Below are 20,506 nucleotides of genomic sequence, written 5' to 3'. Positions count from 1 at the left end.
GACAAGGAAAGTCTGAGAAATTGTCACAGCTAAGACAGACCTAAGGAGACATGAAGACCCAATGTAATGCAGTGTCTGGGATCTTGGACAAAAGAAATGATACTAGTTAAAAACTAAGGAAGTCTGAATAAAGTATGGAATATGAGAATTATTTACACCATCTATACAATTTTCCTATACATCTAAAAGTGTTGAAAAAATAACAAAGCTTATTTAAAATATATTTTAGGATTTTCCTGGTGGTCCACTGGTTAGGATTCTGCCTGCCAATGCAAGGGACACGGATTTGATTCCTGATTCGGGAAGTTTCCACATGCCATGGGGCAACGAGGCCCCTGTGCCACATGTTCAGCCCAGCTGCCTAGAGTCCCAGCTTGGCAAAAGAGAGTAACCCCTGCTTGCTGCAGCTAGAAAAAGCCCACGCACAGCAATGAAGACCTGGCGCCGTCAATAAATAAAAATAAACTTAAAGATATACATTTTTAATCCACCACATGTCTACACCCTCCATCTTGTTACTAAACTCCTGGTTCCCTCCCATGAAGTCAAACTCAGGTCACCCCAGAATGTTCTCTGAATGACTTCACCGTTGCCCAATATTATCAATCTTGTGACCCACTCTTTTTATGGGTAGGCACACTCATCAAAGACCTGGGAGAGATTAATGATTGTTCGATGTTGGCTATAAAACGCACCTCCCAGTTCAACAGTGACTACTGCTAAAAGGCTCACAAGAGGTACAAAGAGCTCATCATCATGACAGGAAAGTTCCTGTGGTTTGAAGGGATACCCTTCCCAAGCCTGGATTACTCTCCTGAAGTCCTGAGAGAGGTGCGGGAGAGTTTTCTTATTAAAGACGAAGACGTCTTACTGCTGACTTTCCCCAAATCAGGTAAGGAAGCAGGATCAGGTACTGACAGGATGTGGCTATGGCCCTCATTCATTCAGCGGACAGATGGAAAGCTTTTTGTATGACAACAATGCATTAGAGGAATAGAAATGTGCACTGATCCCACTGATGTTCAGAGAAAAGGATCGAGCCAGGCAGTTACAGTCAGCTGAGTGCTCAGAGGGGGTAATCAAAGGCATCAGAGGAAACCATGGGAATGAAGCATAAGGCAGATTGAGCTGTTTGTAGAGAGGAGTGGAAGAGGATGGAGAGTGAAGTCAGTAGAGGAAATGGGCTGCTATTGTTTAGTCGCTCAGTCCTGTCTGACTCCTTGTGAATCCCCTGAACTGTAGCCCACCAGGCTCCTCTGTCCATGGGATTCTCCAGGTAGGAATACTAGAGAGGGTTGCCATCACCTTCTCCAGGGGATCTTTCCGAGCCAGGGATTGAATCCTAATCTCTTCTGTCTCCTGCGTTGGCAGGTGGATTCTTTACCACTGAGCCCCCAGGGAAGCCCTAGAAGAAGTAGGGGAGGGATGTAATTCTGTGAGATGATGTATATGTTAATTAGCTTGACGGTGGTAGTCTTCACAATGTGACATGTAACAAATGAACATGTGCACCTTAAATATACACATTCGTCTTTTGAAATAGAATTTTTCTTCTTGCTTTTATCATTATTCTTGATTTATTTTGGACTGTGTTAAGTCTTCATTGCCGCGTGGGCCTTCTCTAGTTGCAGTGTGAGGGCTTCTCTAGAGGTAACTTCCCTTGTTATGGAGCCGGGGTCAGGGTTTCAGTAGTTGCGGCACACAGGCTGAGTTGCACCACTGTCAGTGGGATCTTCCCAGGTCAGGGATCAAACCCAAGTCTCCTACATTGGCAGACAGATTCGTTACCACTGAGCCCCCAGGAATGCCCTATTTCTGCTTTATATGAAAGAGACAATAAGCTCCCTGCTAGCAGAAACAAGTCTTATCCAGTTACTTGTATAACATAATGGAGCAATGGAGAGTTTGGTCTTGTCATGTTGCCCCCACTGTTTTTGAACTGAGGGAGTTAAACGTATACGTCCTTAACAGGTTAGTAATAAGTCAATAAAACGAGGTGGGAGAGCTGGCGTGGGGAGTAAAACATAACTACCACAGCCAAAAAACTAGGTAGAGGAAATTATATCTAAATTGAGATAAAAAAAGAGAGAACATGGGGTTTCCCTGGTGGTCTAGAGGTTAAGAATCTGCCTGCCAATGGAAGGGACATGGGTTCAGTCCCTGTGTCCACATCCTGTGGATCAACGAAGTCTGTACACCACAACTATTGAGCTAGTCCTCTAGCACCCACAAGTTGCAACTTCTGAGCCCATGAGCCACAGCTGCTGAAGCCCGTGTGCCTAGAGCCTGTGCTCCACAACAAAAGAAGCCACCACAATTAGACGGCTTCTCAGCAGCCCCTGCTCATTACAACTAGAGAAACCCCCAGTGCAGCAATGAAGACACAGCACAGCTGTAAATAATAAAATAAACAAATCTTTTTTTTTTAGAAAAAGGAAAGAATTAGCAGCAAGAAAATAACATGCTTCTTTAAAAAAAAAAAAAAGAGTGAATGTGAAATTATTTTGTGAAAAGAGATATTTTCCAGGACTTCCCTGATGGTCCAGTGGTTAACAATCTGCCTGACAATGCAGGGGACATGGGTTCAATCTCCGGTCCAGGAAGATCCTCCATGCTCTGGAGCAATTATGCCCATGTGCCACACCTACTGTAGCCTGCAAGCTCTAGAGCCCGTGCTCTGCAATGAGAGAAGTCACTGCAATGAGAAGCCCGAGCATCACACCTAGCGAGTAGCCCCCCATTCACCACAACTAGAGAAAGCCCAAGTGCAGCAAGACAGTCAAAAACAAATGCATAAATAAATATAACTTTTTTAAAAGGAGGGATTTTCCAGTAAAGGTATCAGCATAGATAGTGGTCAGGAATTGGAAAAGAGCTTGACAAATCCACTGAACTGAAAGGATGTGGATCATCTATCTATGAGGGATGGGGTCATAGAGGGACTGTGATTGGGCAAGAAGCAAGGCTGAAGTTATCAGAAGTGCTGTGGTAATGATAAGCCAAGGGCAATGGGAATTTGTTCAAAGGCCAAGAGCAATGGGAACATGTTCAAAGGATTTAAGCAAATAGCCAAAGCATAGAAGCAACCCAGAGGTCCACTGACAGATGAATGGATAAACAAAATTTACTGTCCACATATTGTAGAATATTATTCAGAATTAGAAAGGAATGGAGTTCTGGCACACACTATAACATGGATAAACTATGAAGACATAGTATGTATGAAGGGAAGTGAAAGTGTGAGTCGTTCCAGTTATGTCTGACTCTTCATGATCCCAGAAACTGTAGCCTGCCAGGCTCTCCTGTGCATGGGATTCTTCAGGCAAGAATACTGGAGTCTGTAGCCATTCCTTTCTCCAACTCAGGAATCAAACCGGGGCCTCCTACATTGCACCAACTGATATATGAGGGAAAGCCCCTTGTGGCTCAGCTGGTAAAGAATATGCCTGCAATGTGGGAGACCTGGGTTCCATCCCTAAGTTGGGAAAATCCCCTGGAGATGCCAAAGTCTAGCCACTCCAGTATTCTGGCCTAGAGAATTTCTTGGGGTCACAAAGAGTCAGCTAGAACTGAGATGTCAGATTGATAGTAAATACCCTTGAAATGTTGTGACTGTACTAGCATTTTACCTCCATGATCTTCCTCTCCAAAACCCAGAAACCCAATCTAATTATGAGAAAAACATCGGGCACACCCCAAGAGAGGGACCTTCTCCAAGATACCTGACCAGTAATCCTCAAAACTGTCAAAGTTATCAAAGACAAGGAAAGTTTGAGAAAATGTCACAGCTAAGACAGACCTAAGGAGACATAAAGACCCAATGTAATGTAGTGTCTGGGATAGCATCTTGGACCAGAGAAACTATATTAGGTTAAAAACTAAGGAAGTCTGAAAGAAGTATGGACTATATGGACTATTTTTTACACTATATTTACAATTTTCCTATACATCTAAAAGTATTGAAAAATAACAAAGCTTATTTAATATATATTTTTAGGATTTCCCTAAAATCACCACCACCACCACCAGTGGTGGTCCACTGGTTAGGATTCTGCCTGACATTGCAAGGGACACAGGTTCGATACCTGGTCCGGGAAGTTTTCACACGCCCTGGCACAACTGAGCCTTGTGCCACATATTCAGCCCAGCTGCCTAGAGCCCAAGCTTGGCAGCAAGAGAGTAACCTCTGCTTGCTGCAACTGCAAAAAGCCCACACACAGCAATGAAGACCTGGCGCAGCCAATAAATAAATAAACTTAAAGATATACATTTTTAATTAGCCTCCAACTAATAAAAAAAAATAATAAATAAATAAATAAATAAAGATATACATTTTTAACCCACCACATGTCTACACCCTCCATCTTGTTACTAAACTCCTGGTTCCCTCCCGTGAAGTCAAACTCAGGTCACCCCAGAAGTTCCTCTGAATGACTTCACAGTTGCCCAATATTATCAATCTGTGACTCTCTCTTTTTATGGGCAGGTACACTCATCAAAGACTTGGGAGAGATTAATGACTATTCAAGGCTGACTATAAAACACATCTCCCAGTCCAACAGTGGCTACAGCTAAAAGGCTCACAAGAGGTACAAAGAGCTCATCATCATGACAGGAAAGTTTATATCGTTTGAAGGGATACTCTTCCCAAGGCTGAATTACTCTCCTGAAGTCCTGAGAGAGGTGCACGAGAGTTTTCTTATTAAAGATGAAGATGTCTTACTTCTGACTTTCCCCAAATCAGGTAAGGAAGCAGGATCAGGTACTGACAGGTTGTGGCAGTGGCCTTCATTCATTCAGCAGACAGATGGCACGCTTTCTGTATGCCGACAATGCATTAGGGGAATAGAAATGTGCACTGATCCCACCGATGTTCAGAGAAAAGGATCGAGGCAGGCAGTTACACAGTCAGCTGAGTGCTCAGAGGGGGTAATCAAAGGCATCAGAGGAAACCATGGGAATGAAGCATAAGGCAGATTCAGCTGTTTGTAGAGAGGAGTGGAAAAGGATGGAGATTGATGTCTGCAGAGGAAATGGGGTGCTATTGTTTAGTCGCTCAGTCCTGTCTGACTCCTTGTGAATCCCCTGAACTGTAGCCCACCAGGCTCCTTAGTCCATGGGATTCTCCAGGTAAGAATACAGGAGAGGGTTGTCATCCCCTCCTCCAGGGGATCTTTCCGAGCCAGGGATTGAATCCTAATCTCTTCTGTCTCCTGCATTGGCAGGTGGATTCTTTACCACTGAGTCACCAGGGAAGCCCTAGAAGAAGTGGGGGGGGGCACGTAATTCTTTGAGATGATGTATATTTTAATTAGCTTGACGGTGGCAGTCTTCACTATGTGACATGTAACAAATGTACACCTTAAATATACACATTCATCTTTTTAAGTAGAATTTTGCCTCTTGTTTTTATTGTTATTATTGATTTATTTTGGACTATGCTAGATCTTCATTGCTCTGACGTCTTCACTGCTTCATTGCTTTCTCTAGTTGCAGTGTGAGAGCTTCTCTAGAGGTAACTTCTCTTGTTGTGGAGTCGGGTTCAGGGCTTCAGTAGTTGTGGCACACGGGCTTAGTTGCCCCACTGTCTGTGGGATCTTCCCAGGTCAGGGATAGAACCCAAGTCTCCTGCACTGGCAGGCGGATTCTTACCACTGAGCCCCAGGGGATGCCCTTGGGGCATCTTCTTTGTATGAAAGAGACAATAAGCTCCCCACTATCACAAACAAGCCTTATCCAGTTACTTGTATAAAATAATGGAGCAAGGAAGAGTTTAGTCTTGCCATGTTGCCCCTACTGTTTTTGAACTGAGGGTGTTAAATATATAGGTCCTTGATTTGATAGTAATAAGTCAATAAAACGAGGTGGGAGGGCTGGGGTGGGGAATAAAACATAACTACCACAGCCAAAAAGCAAGGTAGAAGAAATGACATCTAAATTGAGATCAAAAAGAGTGAACCTGGGGCTTTCCTGGTGATCTAGAGGTTATGAATCCTCCTGTCAATGGAAAGGACACTGGTTCGATCCCTAGTGTGAAGATTCCACATCCTGTGGAGCAACTAAGCCTGTACACCGCCATCACTGATCCAGTGCTCTAGCACCCACAAGCCGAAATGCTGAAGCCCGTGTGCCTAGAGCCTGTGCTCCACAACAAAAGAAGCCACCACAATTAGACGGCTTCTCAGCAGCCCCTGCTCACTGCAACCACAGAAATCCCCAGTGCAAGAGTGAAGACACAAGCACAGCCGTAAATAATAAAATAAACAAATCTTTTTTATTTTAGAAAAAGGAAAAAATTAGCAGCAGAAAATGTTTTTCTTTTTCTAAAAAAAGAGTGAATGTGAAATTATTTTGTGAAAAGAGATATTTTTCAGGACTTCCCTGATGGTCCAGTGGTTAACAATCTGCCTGACAATGCAGGGGACATGGGTTCAATCCCTGGTCCAGCAAGATCCTCCATGCTCTGGAGCAATTACGCCCATGTGCCACAACTACTGTAGCCTGCAGGCTCTAAAGCCCGTGCTCTGCAATGAGAGAAGTCACTGCAATGAGAAGCCCCAGCATCACACCTAGCGAGTAGCCCCCCATTCACCACAACTAGAGAAAGCCCAAGTGCAGCAAGACAGCCAAAAACAAATGCATAAATAAATATAACTTTTTTAAAAGGAGGGATTTTCCAGTAAAGGTATCAGCATAGATAGTGGTCAGGAATTGGAAAAGAACTTGACAAATCCACTGAACTAAAAAGATGTGGATCCTATATCTACGATGGGTGGGGTCATAGAGGGACTATGATTGGGCAAGAAGCAAGGCTGAAGTCATCAGAAGTGCTGTGGTAATGATAAGCCAAGGACAATGGGAATCTGCTCAAAGGCCAAGAGCAATGGGAACATGTTCAAAGGATTTAAGCAAGTAGCTGAAGCATAGAAGCAACCCAAAGGTCCATTGACAGATGAATGGATAAACAAAATTTACTATCCACATATTTAGAATACTATTCAGCCTTGAAAAGGATTGGAGTTCTGACACTTGCGACAACACGGATAAACTACGAAGACATAGTATGTGGAGTGAAGTGAAAGTGTCGGTCATTCAGTTGTGTCTGACCCTTCGTGATCCAATAGACCCTAGACCTTCAGGCTCTTCTGTCCATGGGACTCTCCAGGCAAGGAAACTGTAGTGTGTAGCCATCCCTGTCTCCAGGGGATCTTCCTGACTCAGGGATCGAATCCAGGTCTCCTGCATTGCAAGCAGATTCTTTTATCATCTGAGTCACCAAGCTCTGCATGGTATGAAGTATCAGAAACAGAAAGTAGAATGGTTGCCAGGGACTGGAAGGAGAAGAAAATGAGAAGTTGTTACTTAATGGGCACGAGGTTCAGCTGTGCAAGAAGGAAAAGTTCTGGAGATCGTTTGCACAACCATGAGAATATTCTTAACCCTACAGAGCTATACAGGGCTGCCTGGTGGCTCAGTGGGAAAGAGTCCGCCTGCCAATGCAGGAGATGTGGGTACAATCCCTGGGTCGATAAGATCCCCTAGAGAAGGAAATGGCAACCCACTCTGATATTCTTTTTTTCTTCTTCTTCTTTTTTTAAAAATTAATTTATTTATTTTAATTGGGAGCTATTATCTTACAATACTGTAGTGGTTTTTGCCATACATTGACATGAATCAGCCATGGGTGTACATGTGTTCCCCATCCTGATCCCCCCTCTCACCTCCCTGCCCATCCCATTCCTCAGGGTCATCCCAGTGCACCAGCCCTGAGCACGCTGTCTCAGGCATCGAACCCAGACTGGCGATCTATTTCACATATAATATACATGTTTCAATGGCATTCTCTCAAATCATCCCCACCCTCACCTTCTCCCACAGAGTCCAAAAGTCTGTTCTTTACATCTGTGTCTCTTTTGCTGTCTGGTTATATAGGGTCATCGTTACCATCTTTCTAAATTCCACATGTATGCGTTAGTATACTGTATTGGCTTTTTTCTTTCCGACTTACTTTACTCTGTATAATAGGCTCCAGCTTCATCCACCTCATTAGAACTGATTCAAATGCATTCATTTTAATTTTTTTATAAAAATGTATTTATTTTTAATTGAAGGATAACTGCTTTACAGTATTTTTTTCAATTTATTTTTATTAGTTGGAGGCTAATTACTTTACAACATTGTAGTGGTTTTTGTCATACACTGCCATGAATCAGCCATGGATTTACATGTATTTCCCATCCCGATCCCCCTCCCACCTCCCTCTCCACCCGATTCCTCTGGGTCTTCCCAGTGCACCAGGCCCGAGCACTTGTCTCATGCATCCAACCTGGGCTGGTGATCTGTTTCACTATAAATAATATACAAGTTTCAATGTTGTTCTCTCAGATCATCCCACCCTCGCTTTCTCCCACAGAGTCCAAAAAAGTCTGTTCTGTACATCTGTGTCTCTTTTTCTGTTTTACATATAGGGTTATGGTTACCAACTTTCTAAATTCCATATATATGTGTAAGTATACTGTATTGGTCTTTATCTTTCTGGATTACTTCACTCTGTATAATGGGCTCCAGTTTCATCTATCTCATTAGAACTGATTCAAATGAATTCTTCTTAATGGCTGAGTAAAATCCATGGTGTATATGTACCACAGCTTCCTTATCCATTCGTCTGCTGATGGGCATCTAGGTTGCTTCCATGTTCTGGCTATTATAAACAGTGCTGCGATGAACATTGGGGTGCACATGTCTCTTTCAGATCTGGATTCCTCAGTGTGTATGCCCAGAAGTGGGATTGCTGGGTCATAAGGCAGTACTATTTCCAGTTTTTTAAGAAATCTCCACAATGTTCTCCATAGCGGCTGTACTAGTTTGCATTCCCACCAGCAGTGTAAGAGGGTTCCCTTTTCTCCACACACCCTCCAGCATTTATTGCTTTAGACTTTTGGATAGCAGCCATCCTGACTGGTGTGTAATGGTACCTCATTGTGGTTTTGATTTGCATTTCTCTGATAATGAGTGATGTTGAGCATCTTTCCATGTGTTTGTTAGCCATCTGTATGTCTTCTTTGGAGAAATGTCTGTTTAGATCTTTGGCCCATTTTTTGATTGGGTCATTTGTTTTTCTGAAATTGAGCTGCAGGAGTTGCTTGTATATTTTTGAGATTAATCCTTTGTCTGTTGCTTCATTTGCTATTATTTTCTCCCAATCTGAGGGCTGTCTTTTCACCTTGCTTATAGTTTCCTTTGTTGTGCAAAAGATTTTAAGTTTAATTAGGTCCCATTTGTTTATTTTTGGTTTTATTTCCAATATTCTGGGAGGTGGGTCATAGAGGCTCCTGCTGTGATTTATGTCAGAGAGTGTTTTGCCTATGTTCTCCTCTAGGAGTTTTGTAAAAGAATGAAACTAGAACACTTTCTAACACCATACACAAAAATAAACTCAAAATGGACTAAAGATCTAAATGTAAGACCAGAAACTATAAAACTCCTGGAGGAAATGCATTCATTTTAATAGCTGCCACTCTGGTATTCTTACCTGGGAAATCCCATGGACAGAGGAGGCTGGAGGACTACAGTCCATAGGGTTGCAAAAAGAGTTGGACAGGACTGAGCAACTAAACAACTGAATCATACATTTAAAGAGGGTTAAGATGACACCTTTATGACCTGTATCCATTATAATGATTTTTTAAAGTCAGATTAAAACGATTGATCATATTTTTCCTTTCTTTATCTAGGAACAAACTGGTTGATTGAAACTGTCTGCCTGATTTACTCCAAGGGGGATCCCAAGTGGGTCCAATCTGAGCCCATTTGGGACCGCTCCCCCTGGGTAGAAAATAAGTATGGGTATGAATTACTAAAGGAGAAGGAAGGCCCACGTCTCATCAGTTCTCACCTCCCCATCCAACTCTTCCCCAAGTCTTTCTTCAAATCCAAGGCCAAGGTCAGTGTACCGTAGTGAAGACAGTCTTCATCAGGACTTCTCTGGTGACCCAGTGGTGGTGCTCTGTCATTTAAGTCGTGTCCAATTCTTTGCAGCCCGGTGGACTGTAGCCCACCAGGGTCCTCTGTCTCTGAGATTTTCCAGGCAAGAATACTGGAGTGGGTGGCCATGCCCTACTCCAGGGCATCTTCCCAACCCAGGGACTGAAGCTGCATTTCCTGTGTCTCCTGCATTGCAGATGGATTATTTACAATGAGACACCAGGGAAACCCCAATGCAGGGGACACAAGTTCAATTCCTGGTCGGGGAAGTTCTGCATGCCGTGGGATGCAGCCAAAAAACAAAAATATAAAATAAAGATAGACTTGAGCAATGCTTGTTAAACTTTAATTTGCCTAGGAATCACTTGGAAATCTGATTGAAATGCAATTGTATTCACTAGATATGGGGTGGGACCTGGGAGTCTTTATTTGTTGATGACACAGCTATACTGGAATACAAATGTGTAGACCATTCTGCAGGTTATGTTATGCTAGCCAGGTGTAAGCCAGAGACCAAGGGAAACGATCATGCCAAAATCTTAGAAAACCACATTTAAATCTAAGCTAGAATTTATAACTGTATTATACCCTGAATAATCCTCCTTTGTTGCTATAAAAAAATAATAATAATTAGCCAGTCTTAATTCAATAAATACCTCCTGCCACTTATGTAGACGCACCAGAGAGTTGCTCATATGAGAAGCGGCATACTTAAATCAATGCCTAAATTCGGGGTGATTACTCAGCCTTCGTGACTGGTTTTTCCAACCACTATGTGTTTCTACATCCAGCTGATAGCTTGGGTGGTTTGTTTGTTTGGCTGTACCACATACCAGGTGGGATCCTATTTCCCTGACAGGGATTGAACCCACACCCCCTGCAGTGTAAGCATAGACTCTTAACCACTGAACCACCAGGGAAGTCTTTAGCTTTTTCTACATTTTTATGAAAGTCATAAAGGTTGGGGGAAAAAAGGAAGGTTAGAAAATGACTTGATTTTTCATCATCCTATTTTTCTCTTTAAGATGATCTACCTCATCAGAAATCCAAGAGATGTTTTTGTGTCTGGTTATTTTTTCTGGAGGAGTGCAAAATTTGTTGAGAAACCAGAATCAATGGAAGAATATTTTGAATGGTTCATCCACGGAAATAGTGAGTGAATGTAAAATATGAAAGCTAGGGTCCTTCATCAGACTTCTTTTTTTCCTTTTTAAACCCAACCTGATGTCTCTATATCTTGCCAACCCATGAGTATCCCCATCACCACTGGAACCCAGATTTTCTAAATCCACATACTGTCTTGTAGAGCAGCAGAACCTCAACCAGCCTCTTTGTTTGCCCATCAGAAACTATTCTAGCTGTGTTCTGAGTCTCCAGGATCTGTCTAATACTAGCACCAAGCACTCATATTCTTTCCTTTTCTAATCTATGACTTTCTGAAAGTCAGTTTTCATTGGCTTTCTGGACAATACAATCCTGACTTTTCATCATTTTTCAAATGCATCTTCCTTATTCCTTTATTTATTTATTTTTAGCCACATTGGGTCTTCACTGCTGCACGGGCTTTTCTCTAGTTGCTGAGAGTAAGGGCTACTTTTCGTTGCAGTGCACAGGCTTCTCATTGCAGTGGCTTCTCTTGTTGTGGAGCTGGGGCTCTAGGGTGCTTGAACTTCTGTAGTTGTGGCACGTGGGTTGAGTAATTGCAACTCCTGGGATGAAGATCAAAGAGCTCAGACCCAGCCCAGACAAATAAATAAATATTTAAAAAAAAAAAAAAAGAAAGAAAGGCTCAGACATGGTAGTGTTAGTCGCTCAGTAGTGTCCAACTCTGCAACCCCACGGACTGTAGCCTGCCAGGCTCTTCTGGCCATAGAATTCTCCAGGCAAGAAAACTGGAGTGGGTTGCCAAACTAACAGGACTAATAGGAGTGCAACTCCACCCATTAGCTGATGATTGGATTAAAGCTTTACTGAGAGAGGCTCTGTCCACCAGAGCAAGACACAAACAGAGATGAACAATACTCTGGAAGGAATCAGTAGCAGAATAACTGAGGTAGAAGAATGAATAAGTGACCTGGAGGACAGAATGGTGGAAATCACTGCCACAGAACAGAATATAGAAAAAAGAATGAAAAAAAGAAAATGAAGACAGCCTAAGAAGCCTCCGGGACAATATTAAATGCACCAACATTTGCATTATAGGGGTCCCAGAAGAAGAAGAGAGAGATAAAGGACCCAAGAAAATATTTGAAGAGATAGTAACTGAAAACTTCTTAAATAGTCAACCAAGTCCAGGAAGCTCACAGAATTCCAGCAGGATAAACCCAAAGAGGAACTCACTGAGACACATAAAATCAAACTGACAAAAATGAAGGACAAGGATCAAATATTAAAAGCAACAAGGGAAAATGACAAATGACATACAAGGGAACTCATAAGGTTTATCAGCTGATCTCTCAACAGAAACTCCACAAGCCAGAAGGGAATGACATGATATTTTTAAAGTGATGAAAAGAAAAAAAAAATTAAAAAAAATTAAAAACAAAAGCAACAGCAACAACAAAAAAGAAAACATAAAGTGATGAAAGGGAAGAACTGACCAAGAATACTCTACCCAAGAAGACTCTCATTCATATTCGATGGAGAAATCAAAAGCTTTCCAGACAAACAAAAGTTAAGAGAATTCAGCACCACCAAACCAACTTTACCACAAATGCTAAAGGAACTTTTCTAGGCAGGAAACACAAGAGTAGGGAATGACCTAAACAAAATACACCCAGAACAATTAAGACAATGGTAATAGAATCATACATATCAATAATTAACTTACATGTAAATGGATTAAATCCACCAATCAAAAGACATAGACTGTCTGATCGGATGAAAACGTGCATATATGCACTTCCACTTACCACATCACTCTACTTAACCACCCAACTTATACATAATTATTTTATATTGTTGAGTTAATCACATTTCCATTATGGATTGCAATTTTAATTGTCTTTTACTCTTTGTCTGGCTATTGATTGTGAAAAACTAATAAATATCTTTTTCTATTGTGATTATGTAACTATTACTCACTTAACACCATTGCATCATGATTGATTAGCAGGAAATAATAGAATTCTATATCATCAAAACTACCATTTAATAGAAAAATCTGTCATCACTTTTTAAAATCCAAATTCATGTTAGAATTATCTTGAAATTTTTTGAAAAATACAAATGCCCAAGTTTTGCCTTTTTTTCCTAAAGCTCCAGATGTGTTTCTAATGAGCAACCATGTTTAAAAATAACTGGACTATATGCTGATCTTTTATCTAGCTTGTTTCACTTTTTCTATTTCATATTTGGTGATCCCATTTCATTTAGTTTATGTTTTCCAATTTCTCCATCTCCCCCCCTTTTTTTTGATGTTCTTTCTCAAGCCCTTATCAAGCATAATAGAAAAGCTTTCACATACATATATATGTGTATAAAATATGTATAATATATGTTTTAGAAACTTATTAATTTTTGCCTATCTATAAAACTTACAACATTTTGATCCCACTTGTTTGACTTAGTATGAATAGAATGCTAGATTTCTAATTTAAAAAAGACTAGATATGCAAAAAGCAACAAAGGTTTACCGTATAACACAGGAAACTGTAGTCAATATCTTGTAACAACCTACAATGGAAAATAATCTGAAAAATAAAAAATAATATATGCATATTGTTGTTATTCAGTCACTAAGTCATCTCTGATTCTTTTCGATCCCATGGACTGCAGCATGCCAGGCTCTTCTGCCTTCCACTATCTCACAGAGTTTGCTCAGATTATGTCCATTGAGTCGATGATGCTATCTGACTATCTCACCCTCTGCCGTCCCCTTCTCCTTTTGCCTTCAATCTTTCCCAGCATCAGGGTCTTTTCCAGTGAGTCAGCTCTTTGCATCAAGTGGCCAAAGTATTGGAGCTTCAGCTTCAACATCGGTCCTTTCAATGAATATTCAGGGTTGATTTCCTTAGGATTGACTGGTTTGATCTCCTTGCTGTCCAATATGTATAACTGAATCATCTTGTTGTGCACCTGAAACATTGTAAGTCAACTAAACTTCAATAAAATATATATATGCATATACTAAGAAAGAAAAAATACAGAGAAAGGAAATCTTCAAGAAGACATGCCTGGGAATTTCCTCATTGATGAAATCTGTTTGAAGAACCACAAAGCCTTGCAAAGAATTATTACAAATAAATCACCTAGACTCTAAGAAAGCTGTAGTAGGAAAAAGAAAAGAAAACCTTAAACCAGAGGAAAGACAGTTTCCCAAAGAATAATGATTCCAACAGCAACATTGAAAGCAAGATGGTGGGAAGGGTGGAGGGCAGGGAGGAAGCAAGAGGTGTGGGAACAGTGAGAATACACCCAACAAATAAACATTCAAAAGGCAGAACATATTAGGGGCAACCAGAACACTGCTTCTCAGGTCACATGGCTCTCTGGACAAGATCTCCTTACAGCATACAAAGCTGTATACAAAACCTGCTCCAAGTGAACTAGCCTTGTTTTATTTTATTGGGTTTCTACATTTTTTATTTTTGGCTAAGCTGGGCCTTCACTGCTTTGCTCGGGCTTTAGTTGTGGTGAGAGGGGCTGCTCTCGAGTTGCAGTGTGTGACTTCTCACTGCAGTGGCTTCTCTTTGCTGTGGAGCACGGGCTCTAGGCGTGTGGGCTTTGGTGGTCGTGGCCCAGGGCCTCAGTTGCTCCAAGTCATGTGGACTCTTCCTGGCCCAGGGATCAAACCCTCGTTCCCTGCACTGGCAGGCAGATTCTAATCCACTGCGCCACCAGGGAAGTCCTAGGCTTTTTAAAGGGCTAATGCATGATGCTGGATACTAGTCACAACAAACATAAAAGTGCCCTGAGCTGTGCTAGCATTTATGTCTACAGAGTGAACATATATACGGATCCCTGTTTTTATTCTGTGTGTCATCTACTCACTCTTTCTACCTTCTCTGTATACAGTGCCATTTGGATCATGGTTCGACCACACTCGGGGCTGGATGTCCATCAGAGACAAAGAGAACTTCCTGATACTGAGCTATGAAGAGATGAAATGGGTGACTATTGCTCTTATAATCAGCAAACTCTTTCTCATCTTCACTCCCTCTAACTTCCCTCCCTTCCCCTGTGTCTCCCTTCCACCTTCTCCAAGTTTGGCCTGGGCATGGTCATGAGAAGTGAGAACTTAGCCACCAGGTCCCCCCTGCCCTGTTTATGGTCAAACGCCATGCTGTCTTTCGTCATGTGTTCTTTATCTCATCTTACAACATCCAAGCACTGACTCATTGGAAACGACCCTGATGCCGGGAAAGATTGAGGGCAGGAGGGAAAGGGGACGAGAGAGGATGAGATGGTTGGATGGCATCACTGACTCGATGGCTATGAGTTTGAATAAACTCCAGGAGTTGGTGATGGACAGGGAAGCCTGGCATGCTGCTGTCCATGGGGTCGCAAAGAGTCGGACTTGACTGAGCGACTGAACTGAACTGAACTGGACAACATCCAAAGGGCTTTTTCCATACACTGAGGCAGAGTAGAATGGCTTGTGCTCACACTGGTCACTGGTTCTGCAATTTCTAGAGGCATAGCCTATGGTGCTGCTGATAACCTAGTAGTGAGAGGGGTCTGAGAAAGAAGATGGAAATGGGTAGAAGCAAGCTGGGTTCCAGAGATGTGTTCAGCTGTCTGACATCCCAGAGGGACTGGTGGGAGAAAAATTAAGTCATAAAATCAATCAGTATGATTACTCTGAGGCCAAGTACTGAACTGAGCAGTGATCGGCAGGAAAAGCTGGCAGATGATACTCAAAACCAGTAAAGCTGATGAAACCATAGAGAGAAGAACTTTAACCTTTCATGGTATCTTGGAGAAAAGGAAAATAACACAAACACTGGCTTTTGCTTCTATTCTAGAAACATTACTTTCCATCATCTTCTTCCAGCTACTTCTATTCAATCCTCAATGGCATCCACACGAATTTCCTTTTTACCAAGGAGTCTTTTGTAAATAACAATTTACCCCAGCTATTTGTTTTCTTTCTCTCTCTCTTTTTTTTCCTCCTTGGGGGGATGGCGGTGGTGATTTTTCTTTGTTTTTTCGGTGTTGCTTTTTTCCTTTTTCCTTCTTTTTCTTTCTTTCTTTTTTTTTTTTTTCTTTTTCAGTGGGTTTTGTCATACATTGATGTGAATCAGCCATAGAGTTACACGAATTCCCCATCCCGGTCTCCCATCCCACCTCCCTCTCCACCCGATTCCTCTGGATCTTCCCAGCCCAACAGGCCCGAGCACTTGACTCATGCCTCCCACCTGGGCTGGTGGTCTGTTTCACCTCTGATAATATACATGCTGTTCCTTCGAAACATCCCACCCTCCCCTTCTCCCACAGAGTTCAAAAGTCTGTTCTGTACTTCTGCGTCTCTTCTTCTGCCCTGCATATAGGGCCATCGTTACCATCTTTCTAAATTCCGTATATATGTGTTAGTATACTGTAATGTTCTTTATCTTTCTGGCTCACCTCACTCTGTATAATGGGCTCCAGTTTCATCCATCTCATTAGAACTGATTCAAATGAATTCTTTTTAACGGCTGAGTAATATTCCATGGTGTATATGTACCACAGCTTCCTTATCCATTCATCTGCTGATGGGCATCTAGGTTGCTTCCATGTCCTGGCTATTATAAACAGTGCTGCGATGAACATTGGGGTGCACGTGTCTCTTTCAGATCTGGATTCCTCAGTGTGTATGCCCAGAAGTGGGATTGCTGGATCATATGGCAGTTCTATTTCCAGGTTTTTAAGAAATCTCCACACTGTTTTCCATAGTGGCTGTACTAGTTTGCATTCCCACCAACAGTGTAAGAGGGTTCCCTTTTCTCCACACCCTCTCCAGCATTTATTGCTTGTAGACTTTTGGATAGCAGCCATCCTGACTGGCGTGTAATGGTACCTCATTGTGGTTTTGATTTGCATTTCTCTGATAATGAGCGATGTGGAGCATCTTTTCATGTGTTTGTTAGCCATCTGTATGTCTTCTTTGGAGAAATGTCTGTTTAGTTCTTTGGCCCATTCTTTTTCTTTTTTTGATGTTCTTTTGTTCTTTTATGTTTTATCACTGTGTGTTTTCTTGTTAGACCATACTGAAGGCTCATGGAATAAAGAAAAAAAAATTAAAGCATTAAAGTCTCTGATTCAAAGCAAAGCCTTTTTGGTTATAAAACCCACTTTTTTATAATCTCCCAGGATCATGGGCCAAGAACTAATTATTGAGATAATAAATAAGAAGACATGGTAAATTGTGTTATTCAAATGTTAGTTGTGAGAAACAGCATTATTTGGGCACATAGCCAAGGCTTGAAGTCAATTCCGAAATTTTGGTCAAATTCTCCCTGAAACTCTCCTGCCTAATCCTGCTCATAATTGTCCAGAAGCCCTTCTAAAGTATCTTTGGAAAACTCAGTATTTTAGTGTTGAGGTGTCCTGAATTCAACTATACTGGGAAATCCATCATGGTCCTTCCATCTTTTTTTTCCAACTGTTCTCTAAGTCATTTTTGTTTGTTTGTTTACTTTATTTCTTAAAAATTTTAGGTCAGTGGTAAAGAATTTGCCTGCCAATGCAGAAGCCCCAGGAGACACGAGTTTGATCTCTGGGTTGGGAAGATGCCCTGGAGGAGGAAATGGTAACCATTTCCAAGGCTTTTTGCCTGGAAAATCCTGTGGACAGAGGAGTCTGGCAGGCTATAGTCCGTGGGGTCACGGAGAGTCAGACACACCTGAGCACACACAGGCATAGTTGCTTTACAATGTTCACTGTACAGCAAAGTGAATCAGCGAAGTGCTTACATATATCCCCTTTTTTGGATTTTCTTCCCATTCAGGTCAACACAGAGCGTTGACTAGAGTTCTCTGTGCCACACAGTAGGTTCTCGTTAGTTGCCTATTCTTTACAGCGGCTCTGTGTCAATGTCAATCTCCCAGTTCACCCACTCTGGACTCCTCCAACTCTATCCCTACTCACGTCTCTACATTATTTTCTTTTCCTCTCCCCTCTCCTCCTCCTCTTTCTGCTGTCTCCTCCCCCTCATCTCCTTTTCTACGTTCTTGCTCTTTCACATAATCTCTCAGATTTTCTCTTCTTCTAGGACACAAGGAACACTGTGGAGAAGATCTGCCAATTCCTGGGCAAGGAACTAGAACCAGAAGAACTGAACTCAGTCCTCAAAAACAGTTCTTTCCAGGCCATGAAAGAAAACAATATGTCCAATTTTTCCCTTGCGAAGGGTTTGCATTTTGAGGAAAATGCACATCTTTTGAGGAAAGGTAAAAGAAAACGTGCTGCCTTCAAAATGGATCAGAAAATGTAGAAGTTACGCTTACAACCATAACTGGTTAGTGCACTAACCTTTGGGAGTAGGGACTCTTTGAATTTATCAACATAAATTGCTCATCACTTGAGATTGTCTCTTGTGAACCCTTATCAGGGTGTCTCTTTTCATAGTACTGAGGTGGGCTGCAGGCTCTTGGAGAAAGTTTTTCAGGTATAGTATGATGATCAGTCTTATCCAAGGCCATTCAAACTCTCTCTCTCAGAATTTAACATGTAAGATATTTCTTCTGCAAACAGTAACCAGGTTAATTCACTATTCTTGCTAACTCGCTAGCTGTGATTGACCCAGAAAATTAGGACAGGATTAGGAAAGTTCGTTTGTGTTACTCCTGGTGATTGAACATAGAGAAATATCCTCAACAACAACAACACAAATGTATGAAGAACAGCTCAATTGGAAAAAGGAAAGAGGAAAGACTTTTCACTTAGCTGAGAGCCTGTCTTGTTATCAGACATTATAAAGCTCCCTGTGATGAGAAATTAATCAAGTCCATATCCTTGAACTCAAGATGAATGAACAGAATATACAGCGTAGAGGGGGAGGAGCCTATTTTCCCAGAATCCTATAGTTCAAATAGATGGAGGATGTGATTCATGCAAGGAAGAAATGAAATGGATGTCCCTGGTGGTCCAGTGGCCAATACTCTGTCTCCCAATGCAGGGTGTCGGAGTTCCTTCCCTGGTCAGGCAACTAGATCCCACATGCTGCAACTAAGATGTCAAATGCCACATGCTACAACAAAGATCAAAGATCTCGAGTGCCACAGCTAAGACATGGCACAACCAAATAAATAAATAAAAATAAACAATTTTTTAAAAACCAGAAAGACCAGTTAGATTTCTAATACAATAATCCAGGTGAGAAATGATGCTAATTTGGATATAGGTGGTAGAAGCAGAGGTTGCAAAAAGTGGCTAAATACTGGTTCTATCAGAAAATAGGGCTGTATTATTGCCGACAGATTATACACTGGGAGAGAAGAGAACAAGGGAAATTGTTTCAAGCAGGCAGAAGTCTAAATGGGTATGACTGCCAGGCAGTAAAAAGCAACAAACCATTGGTCATTCTGCTTTATTAGCTCTGATTTCCATGTCAAGCAGACTGAAGAAACAGATCCAGGGCTTCCTTGGTGGTCCAGGCGTGAAGAATCAGCCTCTAGCGCAGCGGACATGGGTACAATCCCACATGCCTTGGGACAGCTAAGCCCATGCATTGTGACTCTTGTTCCACAAGAGAAGCCACTGCTATGAGAAGTCCGAGCAAGGCTGGAGAGGAGCCCCCAACTGCCACAACTAGAGAAAGCCGGTGTCAGCAACAGTGACCCAGTGCAGCCATAAATAAATAGATAAATAATTTTTTTAAATAAATAAAATAAAATGTGTATGAATGTATTGTGCACTACTTAAGAGCAATACACTTTTAAAAAGAAAAGCAACAGATTCAGGAAGACATGTAGTGGAGTCTTGAGACCGGCCCCTAGATCTGATCTGAGTCTCTATTTTATGTTTATCAGGCGTGACTGGGGACTGGAAAAATCACTTCACGGTGGCCCAAGCTGAAATTTTTGATAAACTATTCCAGGAGAAGATGGCAGACCTTCCACAAGAACTGTTCCCATGGGAATAATGTTCTAAATCTTCCAGATCTTATATGGATATTGATATTTGTTCTCCTGCCCTTATACATGTGAGTGACTGGGGATAATTGCATAAAACCTGTTATTTCATCGTGGTGTTTTGAATGATCAAATCTCTGCATTTGACAACTTGACTGTTAAATTTTATCAGGGTACCCCCTAATTCACTTCGTGGCATCCCAACTTTTAAAAAATGTTTATCATGTTTCATCTCATTCCTATAGAGTGGTAAAGAAATAATATTACTCCCCAATTATGTCAATTTTTAAATTAAACTGAGAAATAAAATTACAAAGCAGATAAGGTGTCTTCTCTTTCCATTGCCTGTATCTCTACAATTTACTATTATGATGACCTTGAAGTATATCATTTCCAACCTAGCATTATTCTCTTATTATGTGGTGTTTGACCATAAACAATATATAGAATTTAGGGAGGGTTTTTAA

The 20,506-nt window shown here is 41.5% G+C and overlaps 1 protein-coding gene across 1 annotated transcript; it reads left to right on the top strand.

Moving 5' to 3' along the window:
* Positions 1 to 763: 763 nt before the first annotated feature.
* LOC136161501 (sulfotransferase 2A1-like) lies at positions 764 to 20,334 on the top strand. The gene is made up of 7 exons (XM_065926409.1): positions 764 to 892; positions 4,487 to 4,744; positions 9,735 to 9,943; positions 11,010 to 11,136; positions 15,001 to 15,095; positions 18,179 to 18,356; positions 19,938 to 20,334. The coding sequence occupies exons 2-7, from the start codon at positions 4,609 to 4,611 to the stop codon at positions 20,048 to 20,050; spliced, it is 858 nt and encodes a 285-aa protein (XP_065782481.1). The 5' UTR covers positions 764 to 892; positions 4,487 to 4,608; the 3' UTR covers positions 20,051 to 20,334.
* Positions 20,335 to 20,506: the final 172 nt, after the last annotated feature.

This window comes from Muntiacus reevesi, chromosome 2, assembly GCF_963930625.1.
Source record: "Muntiacus reevesi chromosome 2, mMunRee1.1, whole genome shotgun sequence".
Taxonomy (NCBI): domain Eukaryota; kingdom Metazoa; phylum Chordata; class Mammalia; order Artiodactyla; family Cervidae; genus Muntiacus; species Muntiacus reevesi.
Note: the sequence above shows the minus strand (reverse complement) of the source record. Positions and strands in the feature narration are given on the sequence as shown.